Source organism: Stomoxys calcitrans, chromosome 1 (genome assembly GCF_963082655.1).
Source record: "Stomoxys calcitrans chromosome 1, idStoCalc2.1, whole genome shotgun sequence".
Classification (NCBI taxonomy): domain Eukaryota; kingdom Metazoa; phylum Arthropoda; class Insecta; order Diptera; family Muscidae; genus Stomoxys; species Stomoxys calcitrans.
In genome coordinates, this window is record NC_081552.1 from 227319319 (window position 1) to 227336345 (window position 17027).

At 41.3% G+C, this 17027-nt stretch overlaps 1 protein-coding gene across 1 annotated transcript; it reads right to left on the reverse strand.

Annotated features, from left to right (window-relative positions):
• Positions 1 to 8310: 8310 nt before the first annotated feature.
• LOC106093718 (cytochrome P450 4d8) lies at positions 8311 to 14019 on the reverse strand. Its single transcript, XM_059371004.1, has 4 exons — positions 13846 to 14019; positions 13335 to 13791; positions 8773 to 9344; positions 8311 to 8710 (listed from the first exon to the last, which is right to left on the reverse strand). The coding sequence occupies exons 1-4, from the start codon at positions 14009 to 14011 to the stop codon at positions 8367 to 8369; spliced, it is 1539 nt and encodes a 512-aa protein (XP_059226987.1). The 5' UTR covers positions 14012 to 14019; the 3' UTR covers positions 8311 to 8366.
• Positions 14020 to 17027: the final 3008 nt, after the last annotated feature.

Here is a 17027-nt window from a genome sequence, read left to right on the forward strand (position 1 = left end):
AAGCCGGGCAATGGCAAAGGAAATGCGCCAACGTCTCATCATCTTCCCTGCATGCCCCACACATGCTATCACTTGCCGCATAGATTTTACATAAGTGAGCTCGTCCTATAAGTCCCGTTATGATACCAATAGCTATACTGACCTCCTTCTTACTGCCTTTCTGTAATAGCCTCGTCTTCTCACGATCTGGATCCCCCATAGGATTTTCGGCGTCCTGTCGACCGTTTCGCTGTTCCACCATGTTGCATGCTCATTCGTCGCCTACTCCCTTAACTTGGACTGCTTCGACCCGAAAGGCTTCAGGTTAACCAAGTTTATTGACGGCATTCCTCTGGCCTTCAAATCGTCTGTTCACCGCCAAATCGTCTGTTCATTCCCCCTTACTCTGTTATGGCCCGGCACCCAAACGATGCGGATTTTGCCATCCTCAGAGAAGGCGTTAATCTCCTTCTTACACTGCAAGACTGTTCGTGACCTTACCGTCCTGGTTGTTATTGCCCTTATGACAATTGTACTGTCCGAAAAGATGTTCACACAAGACGTCCTCGCAATAGCACCTCACCACTTCACGCATTCCGTGATCGCCCGGATCTCCGCCTGCAGGACCGTATTATGGTCATTTAGTCTAAAACAGATCTCAGTCCCTGGGTTCTCAATTCTCAATTTATGGGGCTAAGACTTTAAATCGAGATATCAGTCTATATGGCAGCTATATCAAAATTTGGGCCGATGTGGGCCAAGTTGCAGAAAAATGTCGAAGAGCCTAACCCAACTCACTGTCCCACATTTCGGCGAAATCGGGCAATAAATGCGCCTTTTATGACCTTAAAAGACTGTCGAAGGGCCCAACACAACTCAGTGTCCCAAATTTCGGCGACATCGGACAATAAATGGGACTTTTATGGCCCCAAAACCTTAAATCGAGAGATCGGTCTATATGGGTGCTATATGCAACTATTCTTCCCCTTGGGGAGTCTTATTACCACTTTCCTTGAGGAAGGAAGGGTAGTTTTATTACCATTTCCCCCGGGGAAGGCTAGTTTTATTACCCTTTCCCTTGCAGAAGGTAGTTTTATTACCCTTTCCCTAGTGGAAGGGTAAATTTATTACCATTTCCCTAAAAGAAGGGTAAATTTATTACCATTTCCCTAAAAGAAGGGTAAATTTATTACCATTTCCCGAGGGACTTTACTTAACTAACTATCCAAAATTTCGGCGACATTGGACAATAAATGCGCCTTATATGGCCTCAAAACCTTAAATCAAGAGATCGGTCTATATGACAGCTAAATTCAAATCTGGACCGATCTGTACCAAAATGGAAGAAGAATGTTGAAGGGCCTTACACAAATCGCTGTCCCAAATTTCGGAGACATTGGACAATAAATGCGCCTTTTTTGGACCCAAAGCCCTAAATCGAGAGATAGGTCAATATGACCGCTATTTCCAAATCTGAACCGATCTGGGCCAAATTGAAGAAATATGTCAAGTTGCCTAACACAACTCACTGTCCCAAATTTCAGCAAAATCGGATAATAAATGTGGCTTTTGTGGGCCTAAGACCCCAAATCGGAGGATCGGTCTATATGGCAGCTGTATCCAAATCTGTACCGATCTGGGCCAAATTGACGGAGAATGTCGAAGGGTCTAACACAACTCACTGTTCCAAATTTCAGCAAAATCGGATAATAAATGTGGCTTTCAGGGGCCTAAAACCCTAAATCGGTGGATCGGCCTATATGGCAGCTGTATCCAAATCTGTACCGATCTGAGCCAAATTGACGAATAATGTCGAAGGGCCTAACACAACTCATTGTCTCAAATTTCAGCAGAATCGAATAATAAATGTGACTTTAATTGAGCCTAAGACCCTAAATCGGTGGATCGGTCTATATGGCAGCTGTATCCAAATCTGTACCGATCTGTGCCAAATTGATGAATAATGTGGAAGGGCCTAACGCAACACTCTGTCCTAAATTTCAGCAAAATCGGATAATAAATGTGGCTTTAATGGGCCTAAGACCCCAAATCGGCGGATCGATCTATATGACAGCTATATCCAAATCTGAACCGATCTGGGCCAAATTAAAAAAAGAAATATGTCAAGTGGCCTAATACAACTCACTGTCCCAAATTTCAGCAAAATCGGATAATAAATGTGGCTTTTATGGGCCTAAGACCCAAAATTGGCGGATTGGTCTATATGGGGGCTATATCAAGATATAGTCCGATATAGCTCATCTTCGAACTTAACCTGCTTATGGACAAGAAGAGAATCTATGCAAAGTTTCAGCTCAATATCTCTATTTTTAAAGACTGTAGTGTGATTCCAACAGACAGACGGACGGACATGGCTAGATGGTCGTAGATTTTTACTCTGATCAAGAATATATGCACTTTATGGGGTCGGAAATGGATATTTCGATGTGTTGCAAACGGAATGGCAAAATGACTATACCCCATCCTTCGGTGGTTGGTATAAAATTGTTAATAAATCTGTAGCATGTAATTTATACTTGAGTTACCGATGGAAATGAGACATAAGTAGCCTTTGAGTCAAGCGGACGTGTTTTCATTTCGCTCCTTAAAGAAGAATATCCGTATCCCGGAATAGGTACTTCCTATTATGAAAAATGTTATAGCCTTTTTGAATTAGGTTCTAAATGGACTCCAAAGACCCAACAGGTGCGGTGGTGGCGTCAGACCGTAGCATGTGTCAATGAAACAGTCATCGCAGCCGAATTGAGAGAAGAGAACAATGGGATGTCGGCAGAAGTGAGCGATGGCTTTGCAAAGCTCACAAACAGACCGAGAAAGCGATCCGGGCTCAATGAAGCAGACAGGGAAGTGTGCACCGGCAGCGCAATCGGGCAAAATTGCAGGATGCTGGAAGGGACAGAACTAACATTCCAAGCACTTCTACGGAAGCTGAAACAGATCTCCCCAAGAGCATAACAAAGCTAAAATGCTGACGCTAACTTCCCGCTTTCAAGTATTCTGGGAAAACCAAGCCAGCCCTCCCGCAATGGAGACTCCAGACAGAGTCCTGCGGAGGGAGACAAACTCGAAACAGAAACGAAGGAAGTGCGCGCGGCCCCTCAGTCTTCATGGAGGACTGTGACTTCCAAAAGAAGGCCACAGCCGTCACGGAAGGGGAAGATGGTCGCTCAGAATGGTAAGGAGCGGTCCCCTCTTACGCCAGAGTGGCAAGAAGGCACAACACAGATGAGCTGATTTATGTAGTCATCAATATCGGCAGTGCATCCGGTAGGATCTGGTTAAAATGCGGATTTTCGAACATGTGTGGAACACTGTAGAGCGTCAAGCCTTGCGCTCTCCCAGGGAGAGTGGATACCTCCGACGAGCATTTTGACGTTATCAGCGTAACACTTCTCGATGAATTGCCCCCTTTTCATCGCCACTCCTATGGTTGACCTTATATAACCTATAACGGATGCTGGCTGAGGAGGGATTTGAACCCGTCTGCTACGCAGACGATGTTATAATATTTCTAAGGAGTAAGGATCCGAACCAGCTATGCAGAAGGGCCGAAAGAGTCTTGCATATGGCATATGACTGGGCTCGATCTTGGTGAATTGGAAGTGTCACATTCAGGAGAAGGCTCACAGATGTTGGGCAATATGCAGACGGGCCGTAGGCTCGAAAAGGGGCCTGAATCTAAGGATAGTCCACTGGCTCTTCATGGCCGTGATAAGGCCAATACTTAATTACGCCTCAGTAGTTTTGTAAACTGCGATAGAGAAAAGGTGCAATATAAGGACCATAAAACAGGTTCAAAGAATACGTTGTCTTGCCATATGCGGAATGATGAGGAGCACAGCCATTAGGGCACTGAAGACTACTGTAGATATCCGACCCATGAGACTTAAGACGATGGGAGAGTGGATAGAGGATAGGAGTAGATCAGACTATCGCGGTATAATCGAGGCGACATTAGGAAACTTGGAACGAATGGAAGAGGTCTCCGATCGTATGCCTGAGACGACACTTGAGGTCGAGTGCTAGGCACTACTGCCATCGGCACAGTCTTGGATTGACGGAACTCTAGTATTGCCATCTGGAAGATCCTGTAACACGGATGGATCAAATCTAGAGGACAGAGTGAGCCTGGGGGTCTACATTGAGAACCCAGGAACTGAGATCTGTTTTAGACTGTCTGACCATAATATGATCCTCCAGCTGGAGATCCGGGCGTTCATGGAATGCGTGGGGTGGTGTGTTTTTATTGCGAGGATGTTGAGCGTGAACATCTTTACAGACCGTAAAATAGTCATTAGGGCTATAACAACTGGGTCGGTAAGGTCACGAACAGTCTTGCAGTGCAAGAAAAAGATTAACTCCTTTCCTGAGAATGGGGGCCGCTTTGTTTGGGTGCCGGGCCATAGCGGAGTAAGGGGGAAATGAAAAAGCAGATAATTTGGCAGTGAAGACCAGAGGACTGTCTTGAATAAATTTGGTTAACCCGAAGCCTTTCGGGTCGACGCAGTCCGACTTGAGGGCTTGGGCTACGAACGCGAAACGGTCGGTAGGACGGCGAAAATCCTTTGGGCAGATCCGGATCGTGAGAAGGCTAGGCTATTACTGAAAGGAAGTAAGAAGAAGCTTTCGGTATTATAACAGGACACATAGAACTGTGAGCTCACTTGGGCAAAATCGGTGCGGCAAGTGTAGCATGTGGGGAAGATGATTGTTTGGATGCCGTGCCATAGCGGAGTAAAGGAAAATGAAAAAGCAGATGATTTGGCAGTGAAAACCAGAGGACTGTGTTCAATAAACTTGGTTAACCCGAAGCATTTCGGGTCGACGCAGCCCGGGTTAAGGGCTTGAGTGACGAATGCGCATGCAACCCTGTGGAACAGCGAAACCGTCTGTAGGACGGCGAAAATCCTATGGGGGGATCCAGATCGTGAGAAGGCGAGGCTATTACCGAAAGGAAGTAAGAAGGAGGTCAGTATAGCTATTGGTGTCATAACGGGACACATAGGACTACGAGCTCATTTATGTAAAATCGGGACCGCAAGTGATAGCATGTGTAGGGCATGCGGGGAAGATGATGAGAGGTTGGAGCATTTCCTATGTCAATGCCTGGCTTTTGCGTCTAGCACTTAGGTGGGGACACAATACCAGATATGAACCATCATAGCGGCGTGGCATGGAATATAATTAAGGATTTTGTAAGGAGGTTAGTTACGTTCAAGGTGTAAAACTCGTCCGTGAGCTAGTGATGCGTGTACAGTACTATCACACCTTGACTCTATGCTGGGTGCCGGGGCACAAGAATATCGAGAGGAATGAGTGGGCCGATGTAAGTGGCCACCGTAGCACAGAGATTAACATGTGCGCCTATGACGCTGAACGCCTGGGTTCGAATCCTGGCGAAACCATCAGAAAAAATTTTCAGCGGTGGTTTTCCCCCTCCTAATGCTGCCAACATTTGTGGGGTACTATGCCATGTAAAACTTCTCTTCAGAGAGGTGTCGCACTGCGGCACGCCGTTCGCACTCGGCTATAAAAAGGAGGCCCCTTATCATTGAACTTAAACTTGAATCGGACTGCACTCATTGATATGTAAGAAGTTTGCCCCTGTTCCTTAGTGAAATGTTTATGGGCAAAATTTGCAATTTGCATTTGAGAGGGCCGATGTGCTTGTCAAGTTTTGAGCGAACGAACTGAGTGGGTTATGGATGTATATCATCCCTCCACTCTTGCACATTTTTGAAATGCTCTAACAGCTCTAAGGGAAAACCTAGTTAAGAACAAGATGTTGATATTGGATAACTACTCGAAGCGAAAAATTTGCGATCTTTTGTCAATGCAAAAGATGCATTTAAAACTGCCAATATTTGTGAATGCTGCGGTTACTAGACTATTACGTTCCACCACCCCTATTGGCCAACTGCTTCTCGCGCACAATGAGTCCTTGTAGTCTTTAATGTTGTTTGTCGGTTTGTTTCTTTGTTCCGTATAGACTCAAAAACGGCTGAACCGATAATCTTGAAAATTTCGCAGATTGTGTAGGTTGGTCGGGAAGGAAACATAGGCTATATAGTTTTTTGAAATGGGAAGGGGTGCGGACCTTGCTCCATAACCCAAAAGTACTACCCAAAAATAAAAGTGTATCGATCGGGGCAATATGGGACTCAAATGAAGGTATTCAGGAGTAGAGTACGAATTTTATATTAAAAATCGGGTCGAAATAACCCCAAAACTCCTTAAAATAGGTATATTGGACGATCATGACAATATGGGACTCAAATGAAAGATACAGATTGCGGGTATGGGCAGGAAGGAGGAGCAGGCTTTACAGTTTGTTGATATCGGAAGGGGGCGGACCCACCCCATTACCACAAAAACACCACCCAAAATCAAAAGACGACCGATAAGGACAACGGTAAGGATGGGTATTGAAGAGTAGAATGCGAAATGGTATTAAAAAGTAAGTCCAAGTACTCATGAAGTCGCCCTAACCCCAAAACTCCTCCAAGCACACAAATTGAACGTACATATTAAATGAAAGTTATTCTGGAGTAGATTACGAATCTGACATACAAAATCAGATTGAAATACAGGGGGTCACACAAACCCCCCGAAAATGTCCCAAATGGGCATGTTAACCAATTATGACTATGTGGGATTCGGTTTGTTTGTTTGTTCCGTAGACTCAAAAATGGTTGAACCGATTTTCTTAAAATTTTCACAGATTGTGTAGGTTGGTCTGTTCAGGAGACACCCCTTTAAACACCCCCTTAACTGAGCTTCACTTCCGACTATGGCACTATGGAGGTCAAATCTACGGTATTTAGTAGTAAAGAACTCTTTTCAGGGCACAGTGCAGGTGGGCGCCCCACCCCCACAAAACCCTCTAAAGGGTTCACGTTTAATGACTATGGTAAAATGGGGCTCAAATTAAAGGGATTTGGTAGTGAAGCACAAATTTACTATCGATATTTGAGTCGAAATGTCTGAGGTGCCATACCTCCCTAATTTTTTAAAAAACCAGATCTCGGAGATTGGTAATGCTATTCGATCTTAGTTTTTTTTTGCACTCTTACAGTCACCTAAAACAAACCTATTGTTGGGGTCGGATGCCTCGGGGGCCACCCAAGACCCGCCAAATTAATATATAGACCCATCATTATAATATAGGGCTCAAACGAAAGGTGCTTAAGGGAAAATAGACAAGTAAAAGCGTGCTAAGTTCGGCTGGGCCGAATCTTATAAACCCTCCACCATGGATCGCATTTGTCGAGTTCTTTTCCGGGCATCTCTTCTTAGGCAAAAAAAGGATAAAAGAAAAGATTTGTCTGCTATTAGAGCGATAGCAAGATAAGGTCCGGTTCGGACCACAATTAAATCATATGTAGGCGACCTGTCAATTGACCTGTAAAATGTCACCCAGTTCGAATAAGAATTGCGGCCTTTGGGGACTTAAGAAGTAAAATAGAGAAATCGATTTATATGGGAGCTGTATCAGGCTATAGACCACGTATCAGGCTATAAACACGTATGTTGATGGTCATGAGAGAATTCGTCGAATAATAAGTGCGACCTCTAGTGGCGCAAGAAGTCAAGATCCCAGATCGGTTTTATGGCAGCTATATCAGGTTATGAACCGATTTAAACCTTATTTGGCACAGTTGTTGAAAGTCATCATAAAAAACGTCATGCGCAATTTCATCCAAATCGGATAGGAATTGCGCCCTCTGGAAGCTTAAGAAGTCAAGTCCCCATATTGGTTTATATGACAGCTATATCAGGTTATGAACCGATTTGAACCATACTTGGCACAGTTGTTGGAAATCATAACAAAATTTTGCAAAATTTCATTCAAATCGGATAAGAATTGCGCCCTCTAGTGGCTCAAGAAGTCAAGACTCAAGATCGGTTTATATGGCAGCTATATCAAAACATGGACCGATATGGTCCATTTACAATCCCAACCGACCTTCACTAATTAGAAGTATTTGTGCAAAATTTCAAGCGGCTAGCTTTACTCGTTCAAAATTTAGCGTGCTTTCGACGGACAGACGAACGAACGGGCAGACGGACGGGCAGACGAACGGGCAGACGAACGGGCAGACGGACGGACATGGAGAGATTGACATAAGGGGATAACCACCGCTTTAAATATTTTTTCGATGTTCCCGCCAGGATTCGAACGTAGGCATTCAGCGTCATAGGCGGACATGGGCTACACAAATTCGATATCCACATTCAGGGCGAAGTGTCCCTATTTTAAAAAGACATTAGAGAGTTAAAGAAGGCGCAGCGGAGCGGGACCGGTTCGGCTAGTTTGACATTTGACAGTTTTTATTTAAAATATGAAATTCTTAAAAAAAAACGCCTTACGATCTCATCTTTATACCCAGTTGCATGCCGTTTTCAGAACGTAGCACTAGATTCGGCACAGGTTTGACATCTTCTCCCAAAGGTAAGAGTTCGTATTGTTGCAGAATCTTCACCAGCACCACCTTCAGCTCATACATGGCAAACTTCTGGCCTATGCAATTACGTGGACCAGCGCTGAAAGGAACAAAACTACCAAAAGAACTTCCAAGATCATGTTCATGACGTTCGGGCCAAAAATCATTAGGGTTCTCAAAACGCTTGGGATCCCTCATCATGAAATAGAGAAGCATGAAAAATTCAGTACCGGCAGGTATGACACCAGGACCCAAACTAGAATGTTCTAAGGTAAAAGGTCATTGAAGTTTTTTTTCAATTGATGTTCGTGGTTAAAATTTCAGTTACCATATTTGAAATCCTCCATCATGTCGCGAGCAATAATTGGCACTGGAGGGCACAAGCGTAGGCCTTCTTTTATCACACATTCCATGTATTTCAGTTCATTTAGATTCATTAGTGTAAAGGGTACGACATCATAGTCTCCATAGATTTGTTGTATTTCATTTAATAATTTATGTTGAACCCTGGGATGGCGACTTAGCAAGTGCAGAATGAAACTCAGAGCTGAAGCTGTGGTATCATGACCCTCAAACATAAAAGTATCGACTTCCTCTCGTATGTCCTCATCTGTTAAGGGCTCGCCGTTTACTGTAGCCTGAAGTAAGACATCCAACAGGGCCATACGTCTTTTGGCACCGATTTCAGAATACGTATTGTCCTCATTATAAGCCGCATTAGTATTTCTTTTGTTATTCTTCAACTCTTCGCGTCTCTTTGCTATAACATTGCGGGTAAACTGGTGCATAATTTGTATCAGCTTGGTTTGTCTCATTTTCTTAATTGGCTGTAGAATGCTGAACAGAATTTCATTGTGCAAATGAAGTTGTTGGAATCGCCATGCCATCATTATAGTCATTCTGTAATAAAACAATTTGAATGACATTCGCTCTAAAAACAAAATTCTTATGGAAATTTTTTTAACTATAAAATTTTTTTATATCACTGTCAGACATCTTCAGTTTGGTCAGAGTTGTCAATTTTGGAGTGAATATCAGCCAGAAGCATTGCAAGAGCTACCAATGCATCCAGAACAAGTAAAAGCTTGCTAAATTCAGCCGGGTCGAATCTAGGGAACCCACCGCATGGGTTCGGCTAAAATATGGGAGTACTTTCAGGTTATAGACCGATTTGGACCGTACTTGGCACAGTTGTTGAAAGTCATAACAGAAGACTATATGCAAAATTTCAGCCAAATCGGATAAAAATCGCGGCTTGTATGGGCTAAAGAAGACAAATCGGGAGATCGGTTTATATGGGAGCTATATCAGGCTATAGACCGATTCAAACCGTACTTGACATAATTGTTTTAAATCATAACAGAATACTATGTGCAAAATTTCAGCCAAATCGGACGAAAATTCCGGCTTCCAGGGGCTCAAGAAGTCAAATCGGGAGATCGGTTTATATGGGAGCTATATCAGGTTATAGACCGATTTGAACCATATTAGACATAATGGTAGGAAGTCATGACATAACACTATTTGCAAAATTTCAGCCATATCGGACAAAAATTGCGGCTTCCAGGGGCTCAAGAAGTCAAATCGGGAGATTGGTATATATGGGAGCTATATCATGTTCATGACCGATTTTGACCGTACTTCGCACAGTTGTCGAGAGTCATAACAGAACACTATGTGCAAGATTTCAGCCAATGCGGATGAAAATTGCGGCTTCCAGGGGCTCAAGAAGTCAATTTGGAAGATTTGTTTATATGGGAGCTATATCAGGTTATAGACCGATTCGGACCGTACTAGACACAGTTGTTGGAAGCCATAACAGAACACTATTTGCAAAATTTCAGCCATATCGAACAAAAATTGCAGCTTCCAGGGGCTCAAGAAGTCAAATCAGGAGATGGGTTTATATGGGAGCTATATCAGGTTATAGACCGATTTGGACCGTACTAGATACAGTGGTTGGAAGTCATGACGTAACACTTCTTGCAAAATTTCAGCCATATCGGGCACAAATTGCGGCTTCTAGGGACTCAAAACTCAAATCGGGAAATCGGTTAATATGGGAGCTATATCCATATCTGAATCGATATGACCCATTTGCAATCCTCAATGACCTACATTAATACTAAGTATCTCTGCAAAATTTCAAGCGACTAGCTGTACGCGATCAACCGCTTTCGTGATTTCGACAGACGGATGGACAGACATGGCTAAATCGACTCAAGATATTGAGACGATCAAGAATATATATTCACGTTACGGTGAATGAACACATTTCGAACCGAACACTGATTTTGGTAATAAAATTCAATGATTTGCAAGCGTTGCTCGTTAGTAAGTCTATTCATGATGAAATGTCAAAGCATACTGAGCATCTTTCTCTTTGACACCATGTCTGAAATCCCACGTGATCTGTCAAATACTAATGCATGAAAATCCTAACCTCAAAAAAATCACCCTATATATATGTTTCGTATAGACTCAAAAGCGGCTGAACCGATTATCCTGAAATTTTTACAGATGATGCATAATGATCCCGTGGTTATATCTAAAGGGGTTGGCGGACCCTTCCCTTACCCTAATTTTCAGAAACACCAGATCTCGGAGAGGAGTGATGCGATTCAAACGAAATTTTGTATGCTCTCTTACAGTAACCTAAAACCAAAAATTTTTTCTCCAAATATCGGATGGTGTACCTATGGGGACCACTCCGCCCCCAAAACTTACTAAATATATATATATATATATATATATAGACCAATCACGACAATATGGGTTTCAAATTAACGGTATTTAAGATTAGAAAATGTATATGATATCCAATTGTTGAACCAAGTGATTGGGGGATCACCCCAACCCGCAAAACTCCCCTAAAATGGACATATTTACCGATCATGACAATATGGGACTTAAATGGATGGTATGTGCGAGTATAATATGAATCTGGCATTGAAATGTGGGTTCATGTGTTTTGGAGGCCGCCCTTTCCTTAAAAACACCCCCAAAGAGGAAGATCTTTGGAAATTGAACACCAATCTGATATCCAAATGTGGGACCAAGTCTTTGGGGGCCGCCCCTCCCCCAAGAGGAAAAATTTACGACCATAGCAATATGGGGCTCAAATGAAAGGTCTGTGGGAGTTAAGCACGAATCTGATATCAATATTCGGGAAAAGTGTCTATGGGACCACCCCACACCCATAACACCACCCAAATAGGACATATTTGCTGACCATTGCAATATGGGGTTCAAATAAGAGGTATTTAGGAGTAGAACACAAATCTGACATTGTTTTTCAGGGCCACGTCACTGAGTGGCCACCCCATCCCCGAAAACACCCCCAAAACCGGACATGTTTGACGACATTGGCAATATGGGGCTTATATTAAAGGTATTCTAGGAGTAGACCACGAATCCGATATCAACTTTCGGGACTAACTGTCAACTGTTCAACCCCCCTAACAACTCCCAAATGAGACGTATTTGCTCACCATGACAATTTCGGTAAAAGAAAGTGGAGCTCGATATTGATAGATCTAGGGTCCATACCCCAAACCCCATATATTTGCCGACTTTTACAATAAGAGTTTTAAATGAAAGGTATTTGAGATTAGAAAACAAATTTGTTATTAAATTTTGAGGCCAATGACAACATGGGGTTCAAATAAATAATATTTGAGAGTAGAGCACGATGCTGATTTATTTTCAGGGCTAAGTGTTCGGATGACCACCCCAAAACACTCCTAAATCGGGCATTTTTACTGACCATATCAATATGGAGCTCAAATGAAAGGTGTTGGGGAGAAGAGCACAAAATTGATACCCACATACGGGACCAATTTTCTGGGGGTCATCCATTCCCCAAAACACCCCACATACAGCAATTATTTGCCTACCATCGCAGTATGTGGCTCAAATAAAGGTATTTGATAGTAGAATACGAATCTGACAGTTAAATGTGGGACCATGTATTTGGGCACAGCCCCTTTTCCAAAACAGCCCCCAAAGGGTAAAAATTTACCAACCGTGCCAATATGGGGCTCCAATGAAAGGTGTTTAAGATTAGAAAACGAATTTGATAACTAATTTGGGGCCAAGTGTGTGGGGGGATGCTTCCTCCCATAAACTCCCTTTAAGCTAATGGTAATATGGGGCTTAAAGAAATGGTATTTGAGGATAGAGCGCGATGCTGTTTTTTTCGGGCTAAGTATCTGGGGGACCACCTTACCCCACAAAACATCCCTCAATTGGACATACATATCTACCGATTTTGACAATTTGGGGCTCAAATGAAAGGTATTTGGGAGTAGGACACGAAAATCATACCCACTTACGGGACAACATTTTCGCTAAGACAAAATTTCCATGAAATTTTTTCTAAAGACAAAATTTCCATGAAATTTTCTCTATAGACAAAATTTCCATGAAATTTTCTCTATAGACAAAATTTCCATGAAATTTTCTCTATAGACAAAATTTCCATGAAATTTTCTCTAAAGACGAAATTTTCATGAAATTTTGTTGAAAGACAAAATTTCCATTTCTCTGAAGACAACATTTTCGTAAAATTTTCTCTAAAGATAAAATTTCCATGAAATTTTCTCTAAAGACAAAATTTCCATGAAATTTTCTCTAAAGACAAAATTTCCATGAAATTTTCTCTAAAGACAAAATTTCCATGAAATTTTCTCTAAAGACAAAATTTTTAATGAAATTTTCTCTATAGACAAAATTTTTAATGAAATTTTCTCTATAGACAAAATTTTTAATGAAATTTTCTCTAAAGACAAAATTTTTAATGAAATTTTCTTTAAAGACAATATTTCTCTTATATTTTCTCAAATGGCAAAATTAATTCCACTTAATCTTCCTACTTGTTACCATACTCACTCTCTGACAGCAGAAGTATATGGTATTGCTTGTCCACTTTGTGCATTAACTTTGGTTCCCATGGCAGACTCTGCTATTATGTCCAAAGTCAATAAGCACATGAATGGGTATATATCAAACACTGTCTTCCCATCGGCCCTTTCTTTCAAAATCTCCAACACCAACGAAGACTGCCGTTCAAAAACATCTACGAATTGCTCCAAAATCTTGAAATGAAATGTTGGTGTTATAATCTTGCGACGAGCATGCCATTTTTTGCCATTGCTTATAAGCAAACCTTTACCCAGCCACTGGTGTAGAGTTTCATAGTTGCGGTTCTTGGTTATATGATCATTACTGATCAAAAGTTGCTCATTTAACTCAATGTCCGCACTCATAATTGCCAAGCGATTAAAGCCCCACATTCTTATAACGCGACCATATTTCCCAATAAAATCTTCCATACGCTTGAAAAAATCTGAAATTTTATATTTCATGAAAGCTGTTTGATTTTAAAAATTATGCATTTTACCTTTCTGATTTAATTTATAAACATCGTAAAGGCATCCTAGAATGGGTATACAATGGGGCCCTGGTATATTTGCGATAACACTTCGCATATATTTTTTCGACCCATGGCTTTTAATAGCAACACCGACGGCAATAACAAACGCGACTACAATCAGTATTAAGTGCATCGTTCTCAAGCACTAATGACGGACTGGGTTTCATGCTTGGAACTAAGTCCGATAAGAGTGTTTGGCATGATATCATGGTTTGCAGCGCAAAGAAATTATAATTATAATATTTTATATCTTATCTAATTGTTCTCTTATACGAGAGTCAAAGTTTGTTTTTAATGTGTATTTGCTGCCAATAGGCGCCAAACCGGCTGTATGAAATTCAATGAAATTTACGAGTATAAAAATTTGCAAAGAATGTAAAGGTAGGTCTAGAAAAATAATGAATAAAGATAGTATGACAATTATTTCACACCACTGATATGATTGAAGGCACTGATCTAAAGCCTAATACATTTTATAATAAAGAGAACAGAATAAAATTCTTGTCTTAAGAGAAAATTTCATTGATATTTTTTTTATAGAAATTTTGTTTTTGGAGAAATTTTCTTGAATGATTTTTGCTAAAAAAAAAATATAGAAATTATGTCCAAAGAGAAAATTTCATAGGAATATTGGCCTTAGAGAAAATTTTACGGAAATTTTGTTTTTATAGAAAACTAGCTGACCCGGGCCCGCTCCGCTGCACCTTCTTTTACTTTATGTGGAACAAAAGTTTCCTTAGAATATTTATTTTCGAAGATCTTTTAGTGAGTTTACCAAGAGGTAAACAATATAAGTGCCTTTATCTGAATCCCATGTGATCTTTATTGGTCTACGAATTTAAGTTTGGATGTAAGGTGTATTCCATTCTTAAAATACTTCATTTCAGCCCGATATTCTCATGGTATCTGATTTAGGGGTGTTTTCGGGGGTGAGGTGGTCCCCCAGACACTTGGCTCTGGAAAAATATCAGCACCGTGCTCTTCTCTCAAATACTATTTGTTTAAACCCCATATTGCCATTGGTTTTGAAGGGAGTTTACCCGATGAGGCGTCCCCAAACGCATGGCCCCAAAATTGGTTATTAAATTCATTTTCTAATCTCAAATACCTTTCATTTGAGCCACATATTGGCATGGTCGAAAAATTTTTTCCCTTTGGGGGTGTTTTTGGGGAAGGGGTGATGCCCTAAAAACATGGTCCTACATTTGGATGTCAAATTCGTATTCTACTCCCAAATACCTTTATTTGAGCCCCATATTGCGATGGTCACTAAAAAATTGCTGTTTGTGGGTTATTTTGGGAAAGGGGTAGACGCCCAGAAAATTGGTCCCGAAAATGGGTATCAATTCTTGCTCAACCCCCCAATATCTTTCATTTAAGCTCCACATTGACATGGTCGGTAAATATGCCCGATTAAGGGGTATTTTGGGGATTGGGGTGGTCCCCCAAACACTAAACCCTGAAAATATATCAGCAATGTGCTCTATTCTCATATTGGGTTGCACAAAAAGTAATTGCGGATTTTTTAAAAGAAAGTAAATGCATTTTTAATAAAACTTAAAATGAACTTTAATCTAATATACTTTTTTTACACTTTTTTCTAAAGCAAGCTAAAAGTAACAGCTGATAACTGACAGAAGAAAGAATGCAATTACAGAGTCACAAGCTGTGAAAAAATTAGTCAACGCCGACTATATGAAAAATCCGCAATTACTGTTTGGGCAATCCAATATATCTATATATCATTTATTTAAACCCCATATTGCCATTGCCCTCAAAATTGGATATCAAATTCGTTTTCTAATATCATTTAAACTTCTTATTGCAAAAGTCAGCAAATTTGTCCAGTTTGGGGTATTGGCCCTAAAAACTATGAATATTTAGTTCCACTCTCTTTAAGACCCAAATTGCCTTGGTGAGCAAATACGTCCTATTTGGGGGTTGTTTTGGTGGTGGGACGTCCGCTAGACAGTTGGCTCCTAATATTGATATCAGATACATGGTCTACTCCCGCATACCTTTAATTTGAGCCCCATATTTCTATAATCGGCAAACATGACCAGCTTGGGCGGCCACTCAGTGAGTTGGCCTTGAAAATATATATCGTATTCGTGTTCCACTTTCAAAACCCTCTAAGTTGAGCCTCATATTGCAGTAGTCAGAAAATACTCACTATTTGGGTGGTGTTGTGGGGGTGGCGTGGCCCCGTAGACACTTTTCCCGAATATTGATATCAAATTCGTGCTTTACTCCCAAAGACCTTTCATTTGAGCCCCATATTGCTATGGTCGTAAATTTGTCCCCTTTGGGAGATGTTTTTGGTGAGAGGCGGCCCAAACACTTGGTCCCATATTTGGATATCAGATTCGTATTCTACATTCAAATACCTTTTATTTTAGCCCCCTATTCGCATGGTCAGTAAAAAATTGCTCTTTGTGGGGTATTTTGGGAAAGGGGTAGACCCCCAGAAAATTGGTCCCACATTTGGATATCAGATTCGTATTCTACTTGCAAATACCTTTCATTTGAGTCCCATATTGCCGTGGTCGATAAATGTGTCCGATTTAGGGTTGTTTTGGGGCTTGGGGTGGTCCCCCTTAGCACTTGGTCCGACAATTGGATATCAGACACATTTCCTTATTCTAAATACCTTTAATTTGAGTCCCATATTGTTGTGATTGGTCTAAATATATGTTTGGTAGGTTTTAGGATGGGGCGGCCCCCCTAGGTACCCCATCCGAAATTTGGATACCAAATTTTTATTTTTAGGGTCCTATATGAGAGCACACAAAATTTCGCTTTAATCGCACCACCCATCTCTTAGATGTGGTGTTTCTGAAAATTAAGGTAAGGGGGAGGGTCCGCCCCCCTCCAGATATCAAAAAATTTAGTACCCTATTTTCACCACGGGGTCATTATGCACCATCTGTGAAAATTTCAAGAAAATCGGTCCAGCCGTTTCTGAGTCTATAAGGAACACACAAACATACAAACAAACAAACCTACAAACAAACACAAATTGATTTTTATATATAAGACTAGCTGACCCGGGCCCGCTCCGCTGCGCCTTCTTTAACTCTCTAATATCTGTTAAGGGTGGAGACACTTCGCCCTGAATGCGGATATCGAATTCGTGCCATTGTAGCCTA

Excerpts from the sequence above, each read along its gene's own strand:
- LOC106093718 (XM_059371004.1), bottom strand. The coding sequence starts at position 14,011 with ATGCACTTAATACTGATTGTAGTCGCGTTTGTTATTGCCGTCGGTGTT. Across the intron at positions 13,792-13,845 it reads TTATAAATTAAATCAGAAAG|ATTTTTTCAAGCGTATGGAA; the intron begins GTAAAATGCATA and ends ATAAAATTTCAG. Across the intron at positions 9,345-13,334 it reads TATACTTCTGCTGTCAGAGA|AATGACTATAATGATGGCAT; the intron begins GTGAGTATGGTA and ends GTTTTATTACAG.